At 36.5% G+C, this 16,079-nt stretch overlaps 1 protein-coding gene across 2 annotated transcripts in view; it reads right to left on the minus strand.

The window, feature by feature from the left end:
- LOC137250399 (T-complex protein 11-like protein 1) overlaps positions 1-12,301 on the minus strand; it is a 44,493-nt gene extending 32,192 nt beyond the window's left edge. The window contains exons 1-2 of one of the 2 annotated variants that reach the window (XM_067783124.1): positions 11,890-12,300; positions 931-1,374 (exon numbers count right to left, since the gene is read on the minus strand). In XM_067783124.1, coding sequence (XP_067639225.1) covers positions 931-953 — 23 coding nt within the window. In that variant the 5' untranslated portion in view covers positions 954-1,374; positions 11,890-12,300. Of the gene's footprint in view, positions 1-930; positions 1,375-11,889 lie in introns of both variants that reach the window. The other variant, XM_067783125.1, reaches the window with a different exon arrangement.
- Between the last annotated feature and the right edge of the window lie 3,778 nt (positions 12,302-16,079).

The following is a 16,079-nucleotide window of genomic DNA, read 5'->3' on the forward strand; positions in this document are numbered from 1 at the left end:
ACCCCCAGAATGTGTGTGTAATATGGATATCAACTGAAGGCTGTTGCTGAGAACTTTAAGGTAACTTTCATTGTGATATTCGATTTAGTCGCATCAACCTAGCAAAACTGATAAATATGCATGCGAAGCCGAAATTAAGACGTGAATTAATAATACCCAGAAACCTATTTACGTACGTCCTATTCGATTTGCCTGAAATTTGGTATATAAATTTGCATATATTAGTATTTACGATCCTTTTTTCCAGGAAGTAGACCCGAGACGGACACTGGGATTAGGACTAGGACTGGGACCGAGACTCGGAGTGGGACTGGGACTGGGACTCGGAATGGGACTGGAACAAAATACATACCACCCTTGGGACTGGCAATAATGGATGAAGAAGAATGAGAACTTGAGAGAAGAGAAAAGAGAGGAGACTGAGAAAGAGATAGAATTAGACGAAGATGAAGATAGATGAACCGAAAAAACGGAGGGAGGAGTGAATAAAAAGATTAGGAAAAAGTGTAGAGGGGGGAGGGCAGAGTTAGACGGAAAAAGCTTATTAAAATGTATGCAGATAGACCAAATTTAGGGCAGAACAACGTCTGCGGGGTATGCTAGTTAAATATAAAAAGGAGAAACTTCACGCAATATAAATATGTTTGTTTCAATAGGTTACACTTTAATTGCCTTAACCTGTGAATTTATTTTACCATTTAAAAGTACATATTTCGCAGATACGAAATAAATTACTGCGCAATACCGTAAAAAACCAACCGACAATATTTGCGCAATTGAAAGTTATGAGACTTGAGTAATATTATGAAACAAAATATTGCAAGTTAGACGTGAATCATGTAAAAAAAATGCATTTTAATAGCTCAATCAAACATATCAAACCTCCCACTTCAACCCTTCCATTTTCTTACTAACTTCCAAGCAACTCACTTTGAAGCTGAATCAGCTGGCATTTTACAGTTTATTATTGTTTTATTTTGTTGTTGCTGTAGCTTTATTGCTGTTGTTGTTATTAGTTTGTTATTTGTTTTTTTTTTTGTTCAGATACTTGTTCGCTGTTACTCCACAGTTGGTTTGGCAAGCTCAACCACTTTTATCGCTTTAACACAAAGAAATATTTTGCACTGTGGCTGCGTGACTGTTTTTAGCCAAATTTACTTCCCGATGAATAGTATAAACGTGAATGGATACACACACTCTTAGTTTCTTTGTTTTTATCTCCTTATTTTCGAGTAGGAACCCACACAGCTCTGAAACCAGTGTAAATTGGTTGACAGTTTTCTTTGTCCGATTAGTACCAACAATTTAACCAGTATGGCATTCGAGTTGATCACTCACCACGGTAAGAATTTGTAGCAATATAAATGTTGTAGGCTGTAAATAAAATAAATAATTGAGAGTAAAGAGGGTAATTCTTTACGACAGCATGATACTGCTAATACACGTCTAAAAATATCGAGAGAGGTAACAAACGACGCATCTTGACATCAGTATTAATAATCCGAAGGCGGAAAATAAAAATTGTAACTCGTTCAAAAGATATCAACGAAAAAACGAAAAAAGACCCGCGAGTACCTCCGAAACCGGGGGTGGTATCCATAGTATTTTTGCGCAGAACACCTTGCTGCGTTGGCGGCCTTCGGCCGCGCTTATAAAAAATTACCCTGGGTGGGTCCAACACCGGTTTGGAGACCAAAACTATATCCGCACAAAACACTTTTATTCACAATTTGTGGGTACACAACATTACAACAACCACATGAACATCGCCAACTTCAACTGAAAATATCTCCGGACAGAGATAAAACTTTTCTCTTCGCCTTTCTCGAGATTAATACGCGTCTTTTGATACCTCTCTCGATATTTTTTGAAGGGGATTTGCAGTGTCATGCTGTCGTAAAGAATTGTCGTAAAGAGCTTCATTCATGGAAAGGAAAGCAAATATGAAAACAAATTAATATTTAGACAAAGCACAAAATTACTAAATATACCAACAAATTAAATGGGGATAAACTAATATGACGGCCTCTGATCGGGAGAAAAGCACGAGTCACTCAGGAACTTAGCTTTACCCACATTGTTGTTAAATTTTTTTCCCATCAAACCCCTTTATCAGACTTTAATACACAATTATTGCGGAAGAGGAGAGCAGACTTATCGTAGTGTCGCGCATAACTTTGGCTTAACTTCGATACGTTGTGATAGGTTAAACTCTTACTTATAAAGAATCAACCCCGACATATGCAGCGTATGTCCTGCATGCGATGTGTCCCAAGGACACCAATCCCCTTTTTAATTATAATGTGGAACCAACGCCCCTAAACCCAATATCTCTATGCTCCAACTCTATTGAAATAGCCAGTTTCCTTTCGACTTTCATTTGAGAACTTCTATAACAACTCAACTTTTAAATTTGTATGTGGAACCTACGCCTCTAACACCAACTTCCCTTACGTCCAACCCTGTTGAAACTGCCTTGGAATCCAGTTAGAAGATATTGATGTCAATTTGTCAGTAGTCGCAACTATTGGATGGGGCGAAGCACTGCTACAACAACAGCAAAAGTGATTGATACCCACAATTTTCGGGTGACTGACAGTCTGTGAGTGCTGCCGTAGTGACAGCCTTGTTTTGCTTCCTTTACAGAAACAGCAAGAGAATGACACTCTGACCTGTCCATTATGGCGCATCCTCTTTCCGCACGCTACATGGGGCATTCAGTGGCTTGCTTTTATTTTATACTTATGTATAACAGAAGTAGTTACGAGTAGGAGAGGCTGACTTTTGCCGCACATATCATTATCCACACCGAGGTGCTGGATATACTCGGGGTCAAGTTGAGAATTCTAAAAATTTCGATATTCGCATTAAAACTTGATTTGATATTTTTCATTCATACGATTTATTGGCAAAAACACAGCATTTAGTCAATAACATTTTCGAAAACACACGTTGACGTGTTCCAAAAGCACAGTCAACCACAGTACGCTACTCCAAGAGAAGTTAAGCCCCTTCGTTTGGTCTAAAAAGATGGACCTCAAATTATCTGAGTGGGATACAGCTTTTTCTGTAACTCGATTCGAAAGCAACTGAACTTCGAAAGCTGCAAATTACATACATTTTCATCCAATAGAACTTCCTTTGGTCCCAAACGCGATGAACTAGTCACCAGACTTAAGCACAGACTTAACAGACGTAAGCATGATGATGATGGTAATACAAATATAACAAACAAAAGCTATGAGCATCTTGCGAGCCCAGCTAGTGTTGCGCCGAACCAAACCGATGCTAATTATTTAACCAATAATAATAACATTAGCAATAATTACAACCCAGAGCGGATAGATGTGTACCAAAATTTGAACAATCATAATCATCACGTGCGTGTTGTTGGAGCGAGCACTAATTCTGAGCTTGACGTCGCCTCCCGCTTCAGATGGTTGCACTTGTCTTCTTTTCTTCCAAATGTAACACCTGAAGATATAGTTGACTACGTCACCAGGCACACAGACATCAACAAACAATCCTTATCGTGCTCGTCGCTTATCAAAAATGGTGTATCGAGGAACACCCTGAAGAGGGTCAATTTTAAGCTAGGAGTATTGGACTCTTTATACCACAAGGTACTGAATGCCGAGATTTGGCCCGCCAAAGTCACCCTCCGTAGCTTTCTTTTTTTCCCGAGACTGAGGAGCCAAGAACCGGCTGCGTAACCGATCCGGAGAAATCGTCGTCGCATCCACAGCGCTCCTATAAGTCTTGTCTTAACGTTTACTTTCATAATTAAGGCGGCCTACGTACAAAAACGAACAAATTATACATTGCAGCGGCCGAACATAAGTTTGACGTCATCATAATGGTAGAGACTTGGTTGACAGTAGATTTTCTCTCGGCTAAGCTTTTTGATGCCCATTACGAAGTGTATCGAAGGGACCGAGTTCTGCATTCTGGTGTTTCAACAGGGGGAGGGATTTTGATTGCTGTGTCTACCAATCTCTCTAGTCGTGAAGTTATACTCACGCAAACAGATGCGTTCACCGAACAAATGTGTGTTGCTGTTAATATTGAAGATATCCACGATGACGGAATTAATGAATTATTATTTGTTATTAGTTATATTCCACCGAATAGCGATTATGTAATGTACCAAACTCACGTAAGCAATATAAACTCGCTAGAAGGTTCCTTGCAGCCCTTTCAGGCAGGTAGAATGGGGGAATTCAATCTAGGTTCTATTGAATGGGTTCTTGACGACGAGGACTGTATTTTAACCCCATTTAACATAAGAAAAGATATAGATAGTGTGATTCTTTGTATTCAATCAAATGATTTGAACAGGACATTGGATTTAGTTTTCATAGGTAATGACTTAGCGTTTGAGATCGTCAGATGCGACTCGCCTTTAACATGTGAATCAGTTCATCATAAAGCCATCGAGGTAAATTTCTCTTTCTATACATTTATCAATGTTCACACAGAACCGGCGCTCCGTTACAACTTTGCCAAAGCTAATTACGCAAGCATGAATGATCTCTTCAGTTCAGTTGACTGGCAATGTGTCTTCAGGAACTTAGATCTAACAGATATGTATGGTATATTTAAGACTCTTATCGCTAATTGCTTATACCAATTCGTTCCTGTATATAAAAAGAAAAGAATGTTTAGTTTGCCCTGGTGCAACGATAGAATGTTAAAGCTGAAATATCGAAAGAATAAAGCTCATAAAAAGTTTAAACGAACTGGCTCCCAAGGATACAGACTAGAATTTCTTCAGCTGATAAAAGAATTTGAGACCTTAACTCACTTCTTGCACAAAAAATACATAAACTCGATGGAGTCCAGTATCAAAGGCAGTCCGAAGTTTTTCTGGGTATACTACAATTCCAAAAGGAAGGTGAATGGAATCCCCAAATCTATGGAATACAAAGGGTCCGTGTCATCTTGTATTTCAGACTCTGCAAATTTATTTGCGAAGTTCTTTGGCCATGTTTATGAGAGCTTCAAAAATACTGAACGCAGCTCTAAGTCCTGTCTCTTCAAGAACTGAGCAAACACTTTGTTTATCCCTTTGACCCAAATTTTTAATAAGAGTCTTGCCTTATGAGTTTTCTTAGATGAATGGAAAACTGCTTTTATTACTCCTATATTCCAGTCAGGCTTAAGTAATCGAGTTGAAAATCATAGACCAATCGCGAAGCTTTCAGTAATCCCGAAACTTTTAGACATACTGGTTAATAATTATTTCTTATCAGTCTTCAAAATCCATCTTCATACGCAGTAGCATGGCTTTTATCCCGGAAGGTCAACATGCACAAACCTTGCGGTCTTTACTAACTTTACATTGGATGCAATAGAGAACGGTTCGCAAATCGATGTTCTATACACGGACCTCACAAAAGCTTTCGACAGTTTAGACCACGGGCTACTTATCCGGAATCTTGGATCCCTGGAGTCCACTCTAACGCCCTGTATTGGCTGGAATCCTATCTTAAGGACAGAAAATTGTTCGTAAAGGTCGGCAGCAGCCTGTCGCAGGTAATTTCAGCGACCTCTGGTGTGCCTCAAGGCAGCCATTTAGGGCCATTACTCTTCACGATATTCATCAACGATATTGTAGACGTCTCAAAATATGGGAAATGCTTGTTTTACGCCGACGACCTCAAGCTCTATCACCCTGTAAGACGCCTTGAAGATTGCTTAAATCTGCAAAGTGACATTAATTCGTTCACAGAGTGGTGTAACTCTAATGGATTGTCCCTGAATTTTGAAAAATGTAGCGTCGTAACATTCTTGCGCTCAGTTCGTCCAATAGTCTTCAATTATTTATACGACACAGATGCTTGCTTCCAGCGGGTAAGCACTATTAAAGACTTGGCGGTTTACCTTGACACCAAATTAACATTCGACCATCACAGGGAATATATAATCTCTGCAGCCAATTCTAAACTTGGTTTTATAAAAAGAAACTCAAGGTAATTTCTCGACCCGTTGACTCTCAAAAGCCTTTTCTCTAGCCTTGTACGATCCCTTATCGAATATGCAGGCTTTATTTTGGATCCGGGATCTATCGTACATTCCGACCGAATAGAGAGAGTTCAGAAAAACTTTACCAGGTACGCGCTTCGTCGAATGTACTCACCACACTCTTTGCCCTCATATAGCCTTCGGTGTAGAATCTTAAATTTAGAGATCCTTTCTAGTAGGAGGACAACGACATCATAAATAACAGGATAGTTTCACCTGAATTATTATCGCTTCTACATTTTAACGCTCCTGCCATACCTCTCAGAGATATGCCTGTATTTCACATAAGGTTTCGAAGAACCACATATGGCTTGAAAGAACCGATTCATAAGTTTATGCCACTATTCAATGTTATATCTTCACAAGGCGATACCAAAATGTCCAGACACTCATTCCAAAACTATTTAAAAAACTACTTTTTGAATTAACTATGTATCCAATTATTATATTTAATTTATACGTTTATACTTCTGCAATCTGTAAGGGCTAAGCCCAGTAGGTTGAATATATTTAAATAAATAAATAAAATAAGTAAGTATATCCCAAGTCTTTCTGCCATTTTCACCACGACACAAATTACGCAAACATTGAACGTTCACGTTGTGGTTGTGTTAAAATGCTTTGTCCCATTCAAAGGGGTCGACCACTAACAAATTGTCATCAAAGTCCTCTAACGGTAGTACAAGGAAACAAGCAATTTCAACAGGGGTGGACCTTAGTTGGTTTCACAGGCGTAAGTTCCACATTACAGTTGAAAAGATGGTTGGTGTCATGTGGGGACACATCGCATGCAGGACATACATTACGTATATCGGGGTTGATTCTGCACAAGTAAAAGTTTAACCTTTTACAGTATCCAGAACGAAGTAGGGCCAGGGTGACCCGTTTGTAGTGTGCTTTTTTTCAGGAAGGGTAAGATAGTGTATATAGGTAACGGGGTTCACGGGGGCGCACAGTGGTCTGGATTTGGCTTTCAGTGGACTTGGGGAAATGAAAAAAATATTAGTTAATAACACAAAAACTTTGATGGGGATCGATTTTAAGTCTCATTACATGACGTTTTTATATATGAGTATTTTTTCATAAAGTCTTAAACAAAAAAGTTATAGCAAATAAAAAAATTTTATGTATGGAAAAAATCACATTTTTACCGTTAACTCATTTTCCTGACATTTCCTCAAAACTTGATTAATTTTTTTATATAGTTAGGGTTATATACTATGCAATGTACTCGGTTTCATCGTGTTTTCTTAAACTGTAGTCAACTTTATACTCCAGTATGCCTTTGAGGTATGCTTTTTTGTGCGGCAACATTGGTTTTTTTATTATCTAGATAATTTCTAGATACGGCAAAAGCTGGAGTTTGTTTACCCAACAAACATGGAAAAAAATTCTCCAGCGAAATTATATATATAGTTCCGGAAGTGATATCCGACATCATTATTTAATTATTCTTAAACATATAGTTCTTGAGTTGATATCCAACTTCATTCTCCAATCACTACCCAACCTTTGAGGAATTTTGTAAAATTAAAAGTTTTCGAGTTGATTTCCAACGTCATGTAATATTTTCCAATTAATATCCTAATTTAGAGAGATCTTGAGAAATGTACAGTTCTCAAATGAATATTCAACAAGTTTCTCCAGTTGATATCCTACGTTGAGGTGAAAAAAATCTCCAAGGTGGTACCACCAAAGCAAAAAGCTATTCATTGTGAGAAATAAACACCTAATTGATAGCAGTAATGAGGCAAGTAATCAAAAATAAATTATATAGGCGGCCGCCGTGGTATGATGGTAGCGTCCTCCGCCTACCGCACCGAAGATTCTGGGTTCATGCCCCGGGAAAAGCAACATCAAAATTTTAGAAACAAGGTTTTTCAATTAGAACCCATTTTTTCCAAGCGGAATTGCCCATTTTACTCCGTTTATTCTTCTGCCATGAAAAGCTCTCAGTGAAAACTAATCTGCCTTGCAGATGCCGTTCGGAGTCGGCATAAAACAAGTAGGACCCATCCTGCCAATTTGTAGGAAAAATTAAAAGGAGCACGACGCAAATTTGAAAGAAGCTAAAATCTCTTCGGGGCTTAGCGTGTCACATTTATTTATTTTTTTAAATTATATATATTACATTTTATTTTCGTGAAAAAACTGTAATATGGAATATTACATTTGAGTCCAGTTAAAGAACCACATGTTATTAATTAACTTAAGTAATAGCATTTTTTTCTTTATAAAAAATTACTTCTTTTACTGAGTAAGCTATGATTCTCGAGTTGAGCCACTCTTTCGAAACAACTCTTGAGATTTTAGAAGTATGCCCAGTTATAAACATGAGCTCTAATGGTACTCAAGCTCAAATGCTTGTTACGTGTATTCGACGCCATTTCGAACGAGCGGAAATCACGGATCGGTTAACTAGAGTTTAACCCAACCAGATCGACCGCTTAAGCCCAGCTTAAACTTCTGTTAAAGTAGACTGAAAAACTGTAGAATAAGTTTACGCTTAAACTACGCGCAAACAACTGACAAACTGAGTCGAACTTGTACTGAAAAACCGGGCCTAAATGTTGCGTTTCATATACACACCAATTCTAAATATTCTCGCGGATTTTTTTATTCCCGCGGAAAAATTCCTCCAATTCTTTTCTCCTAGGGAGAAGAATAATTGGGGAATAGGAATTTCGAATTTTCGAAGTCAGCTGTTCTGTCAATTGAAATTTCGTTGCGCATTTCTTATTTTGTTTAAAAAATAGAAAAGTTTATTTATTGTTGCGAATTTGTTTGAAATTAAGCAATAAAATATAAACAAGGCATAGTATTGCATTTCATGTGGTATTCACTGAAATGAGTAACGAATTGGTGCCACAGCAACATCAACAGAGGAGCATAAGAAGGAGAAGACGGCGGATAACACAAATCCGCCGGAGTTGCCTGCTTTCATTCAGCAAAACTATTTTCTGGTGGCCAAGTCGAGTTGAATTAGTCTTTCATCATATGCCAAAACCTAGTTAAGCTTTCTTAAAAATCCTTGCGCAATTTCTGGATGGCTGCATCAAATATACGAAGAGCTCTTCCGTTGCTTATGATATACTTTTCGACTTAAAATAAAGAATATTGTGGTTGTTGTATTAACAGTGAGAATATTGTGGTAGAATGTAAATACATATTTTAGCACAAATTTGTACAAATAAGTGTTCTTTCTTAAAAGAACCAATTTCCTTTAACTATTTTTATACATTCCCTTTAATTTAACTAGTGAAAAACTCCTATGAAATGGAAGAGAAATCTCCCTCTCCCTCACATTCATAATACCTACTTTTCTCCCATAACGCGTTTCCGCTTTTTCGAACATTGTTCAGAATACGAGGAAAGGGAGAAGTGAAAAAACTCACAAGGAATTTTTATTTAGAATACGAGGAATGGGAGAAGGGAAAAAACTCGCACGGAATTTTCGTTTAGAATTGGGCTGATGTAGTATTTATATTCGTACCCAGTTAAAATTGAGAAATAAAATATTTAGTTTTCTGTATCATAGTCTAGGTTTTGCGGTAGGAGTAGTAGAGATTTCACTTCTACGGATATTTCCTCATGCTTACTAGGTAATTTCGATTCCTCGATGAAATAAATGGGTCAGAAGTAACTAAGAAATTATTTAAAATGTCCTCATTTGTGGCTTTGGGCTAATTTTTCTTGCATGGTCTTGACCATATGCTCTAAAATCTTTATTTCTTGATTCAGCAGCTTCTTCGGGCCACTTCCCAATAGGAATGGAACAAATGCCCCTAATATTGTAGAGAATCTTTGAATGAGATTTTCACTAAAACCAGTTATAGAGGCGGTAGTTTTAATGTCAGCGAAAAATCGTCTCTCGGTATTTCCATCATTCGTTGTATCGTGTCCTTGCTTTACCACGTCTACTAATAAACCAGTCTGATTTCTGAAAGAATTCTGTACTGCTCCCCGCTCTTTTTCCAATTTAGGTTTATTATCTCCTTTCGCTATAAACGATTTAAATTCTAATCGGTAAGATATATAAAGAATACACTCCATAAACGGAATTTTCGCATGCAGAGTTGACATCCCATATTTGTAAATGTCAGTATCAACGTCTATGTTAAAAATTAAAGTGAGGTCATTCATCTCTTTTGGGGTAGCCTTACATATGTCACAACGTTGCGTCGATGTATCACTCGAAATTGATGAAGCTTTTCCATCAATCATGGTTAGTACTAAGACTGACTTTAACTTTTTCACATTTTGTTTCCGTTAAATTGTCGATTTCGAATTGAATCGCACTCATTTCTTGAGTGATAGTATATTTGTTTTCATGCACAAATTTGAAAAAAATTTCGTCAAGTTTTCGCGAATTTTGCACATAATTTTAAAATAAAATTGAAAGCTTCTGGGTTAGACCTCGATACATATTTTTATTGAGAAATAGTAAAAATTATATTAGTGAAGTCAAAATTCTATCTTTTGGGGTAGCCTTACATATGTCACAAATTTGCGTCGATGTATCACTCGAAATTGATGCAGTTTTTCCATCAATCATGGTTAGTACTAAGACTGACTTTAACTTTTTCACATTTTGTTTCCGTTAAATTGTCTATTTCGAATTGAATCGCACTCATTTCTTGAGTGATAGCATATTTGTTTTCATGCACAAATTTGAAAAAATTTCGTCGTTTTCGCGAATTTTGCACATATTTTTAAAATAAAATTGAAAGCTTCTGGGTTAGACCTTGATACATATTTTTATTGAGAAATAGTAAAAATTATTTTAGTGAAGTCAAAATTGCTGGAAATTGGAAAAAATAACTAGATGTACACATATGCTCGTTAGGGTATGTCGATATGAAACCCGGTTACTAAAAGTGCCATAACTTTTTTAAATTAGGTTTTACGAAAAAATTTTATATAACAATAAATTATGGAAAAAGATCACAGAATACGAAAATGTACCTTTAAAGTCCTAAGTCCCAACTTTTCAATTTCGGTCCACTGTGGGGCGTGGTGGCAAAGGCATTTACCAATTCTGTGTGCTTGTCTGGATCTAGAGACTGTTGACAGGATGCGAATCTCATAATAGTGTTTGTGTTCCCTTTACCCTCTTAGAGACCAGGCTAGACCAAGCAGTTGTTTGCTAGTGTCCAGGCTTTTGAATGTACACATCGATGTCGTAAGACAAAGATCTTAGGTGAAACAGTTTAGAGCTTGCAACCTGTAACTGGTGTAAACATGAAGAAATGCGGGGCGCTATTGTTAAAGGTGTTGCTTTCCTTTCGCATTTGAGAAAATTTAAATTTAAAGCGATTTATCCCCACATAACACCAGCCAAATGTTTTGGATGTAATTTGGAAACAACGCTTCTAGCAAATGTATACCAATGGTTTCTTTTGAGTCCCGAAACTGCCAACAGAAAAATCCATATTATGAAATAAATTTTCTTCAAATTTAAAATTTGCGTCATAATACTTTTATCGATACAGGTCTTTTGTAAAAATGTAATGGGCATACATATGCAAATTATGTATATATAATATATACCTGTTATTTGAATATATGCAATAGATGAAACCCCTACATAAGCGAATAAAAGGTGGCTGTTTGGGAAATTGTTACAAGGATGGAAAAGTGGGCGACAGCAGCTGCGTAAATGTTTAAATTTTTAATCACATAAGTGATGGTAAATTGGTTGGCGTTGTAGCGCCGACGGGGATGCTTTCTGATCTCGCACCACCATATACACGAACATATGTATGTATAATTACATAGTAGCCTATTTCCCAGGAAAAGCTTTACATTAAATCTTTTGTTCGGTTCATATAAATAATTGCAATTGCGAACTCAATGAATACGTACCTCTAGCACCTTTTGCTCTCTCTAATTTGCCCAGCCATTCAATGTAGCAATTTTTCTAAATAGCACTCAAGGTTTTCCGTCCAATTTCGGATTTTCTTTTTCAGTACTTTACTGTTTTTACGATTTAATAAAACAAAGCAAGCGTTCACTGTTGTCAAATTGATTGAGCAATGTGTAAATCTTATTTTTTAAATTTATTTGTTTTTTTCCGTTTGATTGTCCACCAAACTCAGCTTCGTCTGGTTGATTCACAAATTTTTGTTGGTTATTACGTTGGATAGATTAGTCACAATTTTGGTTGGTTTTTGTTGAATAAATGCAAAGGAGGAAACTTTTTAGCTTAAAATGTGTTCACAACGATCGAGGAGAAAAAACAGAATGAACGAATGCGAAAATAATAAAAACAAGGAAACTGTCAGTCGATTTTTTTTTTATCTTTTATCAAACTTCCGCCATGGTTCAATTATGTACAGGTTGGCTCATCTCATCAGCTGATTTTATTTATGTCATTGCATGGTCGAAGGGATTGTCAAAAGGAGATGGCAAACTCAAAATGAAACCAACACATCATAGCGGAATCATACAAGGTGGCAGCATGGTGACATCCCTACAAACCATAGCGGAACGATACAAGGTGGCAGCATGATGACATACCTACAAACATAAATAAAAATTTCAAGTACTTTGTTTTTGTAAATTCGATGGACAAATGTCAAAATCGTACTGCGCCGTATTTTGATGTATCAAATCAAATAAAAAAATCTTAAAATCAGCTGTCCCATGCTGCCACCTTGTATCGTTGCGCCATGCTACAAACATAAATAAAATATCCATGTACTTTGTTTTTGTAAATTCGATGGACAAATGTCAAAATCATACGGCACCGGAAGTTGATGTTTCAAATCAAATAAACAAAGGGTATAATCAGCTGTTCCATGCTGCCACCTTGTATCGTTGCGCCATGCAACACATTGGCAACATTTTACTTACACATACAAAAACTGCTAAGTTTTATGTTTACATTCCATACCATTAGCACCAACACCAATACACAGATTTTGACAATTTGAACAGACACATTTTGTTGCTTTACAGATGAGGCAACCTGTATATAGCTGAACCAAGGCGAATCCATATAAGGTGGTGGCAAAGCGAATTCAACCAATTCGCCGTGCAGAAGAATGTCAAGTCAAAAGAAAATTTTCATAGATTTCGATTAACTGACATTTTGTTGTACAAGGCTTTGTATGGAAAATTATCAAGAAGAAGCAATCAGCTGATGGGATAACACCACCTTTAATGAATTCGCCTTGTAGCTGAACCATGAAATTCCGCTTTGCAGTCATGGAGCTACCATACTTTCCGCTTCGTTATGATTCCTGCCATTCCTCGCGTTCCAATGAAGCGTGATCCAAATACAGATAGAAATATCTAGCGTGATATGGATCAATTTGTTGTTACATTTGCATGTTAACACCCCTATTATGAATTTCCATACGATAGACGAAAAACGCTTCCTGGTGTGTCGTAAAAAATCAGCTTTCATATTGCGATTTCCACACGCCCGATAGATGTACTATTGTGAATGACAGTTTTGTTTACAAATTTTTGTGAATCTATACGAAACATATAGCAAAACAAAACATAAATACTAACAATTCATTTGTCTTGTACGTAAACGCGGCAAAAGTTTTTAAAAGCTGTTATAATACAATGTTTTATGCAACCTCTGTTACCTTTTATATAAAATCAAATGAACAAATTGACGAAACTTGCATAGATTCCATAGAAAGAAGAAAATTGAGAGATGCTTCCAATCTTCTTGAAATGAAATCTACACTGTAAGTACTTGACATACTAAAAGTAAAAAAAGTTTAATAAACAAAATTGATGTCAGAGTATGTCTTAACAGAAAGAGAAGGCAGTTTGCGCGCCCGTAAAAATAGGTCATCCATCCCAAATATTTTGAAGGTTTGTGCCACTTTAAGGCTTCTTGCCCAGGGTGTTGCAACAGAGTGTTGGGAATGAGGCTGTAGTTGGATTATTTTGCATTATGTAATAATGGTATATTTACTTTTATTTAAATAGTTCCAAACGTATCGTGGAAAAATTTATCAGCGATAGCTAGCGTAGAAAATTGAACAGCGTATGCGATAGTTAGCGTATGGCAATAGCTGGAGACAATGGTGTTTTATCGGTAACCGTATCGGTAACCTTATAACAGCTGATTCGACCAACCTTATGAGAATCAATGCAATCGATTATTGGTGCCGCTAAGGTCGTAACTGTATCGTAGCCAACCAATTGGGTTTTGGTTTACCGTCGTAACGATAAAAAGCTGATTACGTTAGGGATACGAATACAGCGATACGACATACGGCACCAATGACTCCGGCTAATACCACGATAAACGCTAACGATCGGGTTTCACACGCTAGAATTTATTTCATAATACGGTAGAACAGATTGCAAGCATTTATCGTGTATCGTAAGAGTTCATAATATGGGCGTAAATCTCTATCTGTGTCGGGATCACGCTTCATTGAAACGGAACAATTATAAAATTATTATATTATGGCTTAGCAGCTAAAGGCTTGCACTGATATGAATGTTGGAGATTCGAGTTCAACGTTCAGCTCCCGAAAAGCTAGCTGATGAAGAAGTGAAATTCAGAAACATGTCCTAGTAACCATCGCCGTTTGTAAACTTACAATTTTTTCTAATATCAATTACAAAGTCATTTTGTTTCGTTTATTAACGTTAAGAACGTCAAGTTAACGAAATGATTTTGTCTCGTTTTCTGCCATATCAAAACGAAATCAAATGGTTTACGTTGATTATTAATTTCAAACTATGCTGGCAAAGCTGATTGATGGCGGAGTCATTAAAGGTGAAAGCATTAGCCAAGCTGATTGCAACTTTTCTCATGAATCTTGACAGTACGAACATTTCTCAGAGTATTTTTGACATTACCACCAATGAATTACACAAAAAATTGCATGGATTGTGTGTGTATGTTCGCTCGCTGTCACGACCTTACGGCTTCACCATGGCTATAGCATTGCCAGCACAATTCAAGCATAAAATATCACGTTTTTGTTAACGTGTTTAACGTTAACGAAAGCTTTTCGTTTCGGTTAAAAACAAGATACAATTTATCTTGATAATTTCTTTATCGATAATATTTCGAAGTGTTTTAATGGAAACGGTGGAAGTTTTTTTATTAACGATAAGCTTAAAGTTAAGATGCATCCCTGTGCGACGGGGCTTTGAATACCCTACGAATAAGTCGATGTTAAAGACATCGATGTATCACTTTCATCCCTAACTCCTTTACTATATAGTTTGGCAGCTTAAATTGAGGTTACGTTGCGAATAGAGTGGAAGGCAGTGACGTAGGTAGTCGAATGACAAATAATGAGGACATGATGTTCGGAGTTTTTTCAAAATATGCCCAAAATCCTGAATCACAAAAGGGAGTGTTTTTTAGTACGAAAATGAAAAAATGTTGTAAGATTTTGCTCCTTTTTTAGCAGATTTTCATTTTAAAAATGTAATATACGAACCAATGTTCATTCTATTACTTTATCAGCAGAAGATTTTCATTTTAAAAATGTAATGTATAAACCAATGTTCATTTTATTATTCATTTTATCTATGGGGCTTCGCATATACTTTATAATAATATAATATTTATTTTTACGATTTATTCCTCAATGAAAATAAATGAAACACGTATAAATGTAGCAATTAATCATGTTTTTTACTTCTTACTTTATGTTAAAAAATAACTCTGTGTTAAAAATAGCAGAACTAAAATCTCAATGTCATACTACTTTTATGTAATAAAAATGATTTTATGCATGCAAGCATTTTATACGTATGCATTATATCTTAACTTTCTCGCTTGATAAGGTAACAATTCCAGGGGCCATTTTCATCATATTCGGTTAACGCTAACAAGAAATTTATTTGAAAGAAATCATTCAGTGATTTCTCAAATAAAGTGTCACTTTGAAATAAAGCACGTTAAAAGTTTCCCTTCCACAGATATATCGAAAATTTAATGAGGATTGCACTGCGACCATCGGCCTGTTGTGCCCTCGTAAGATTGCGTCCCATTCCAGTAGGTTATGTTCCGCCGTCTCTGGATATCGATCACAAAATCGACATGAATACAAAATTATGTT

The sequence above is a fragment of the Eurosta solidaginis genome, chromosome 4 (assembly GCF_040869045.1).
Source record: "Eurosta solidaginis isolate ZX-2024a chromosome 4, ASM4086904v1, whole genome shotgun sequence".
NCBI lineage: Eukaryota > Metazoa > Arthropoda > Insecta > Diptera > Tephritidae > Eurosta > Eurosta solidaginis.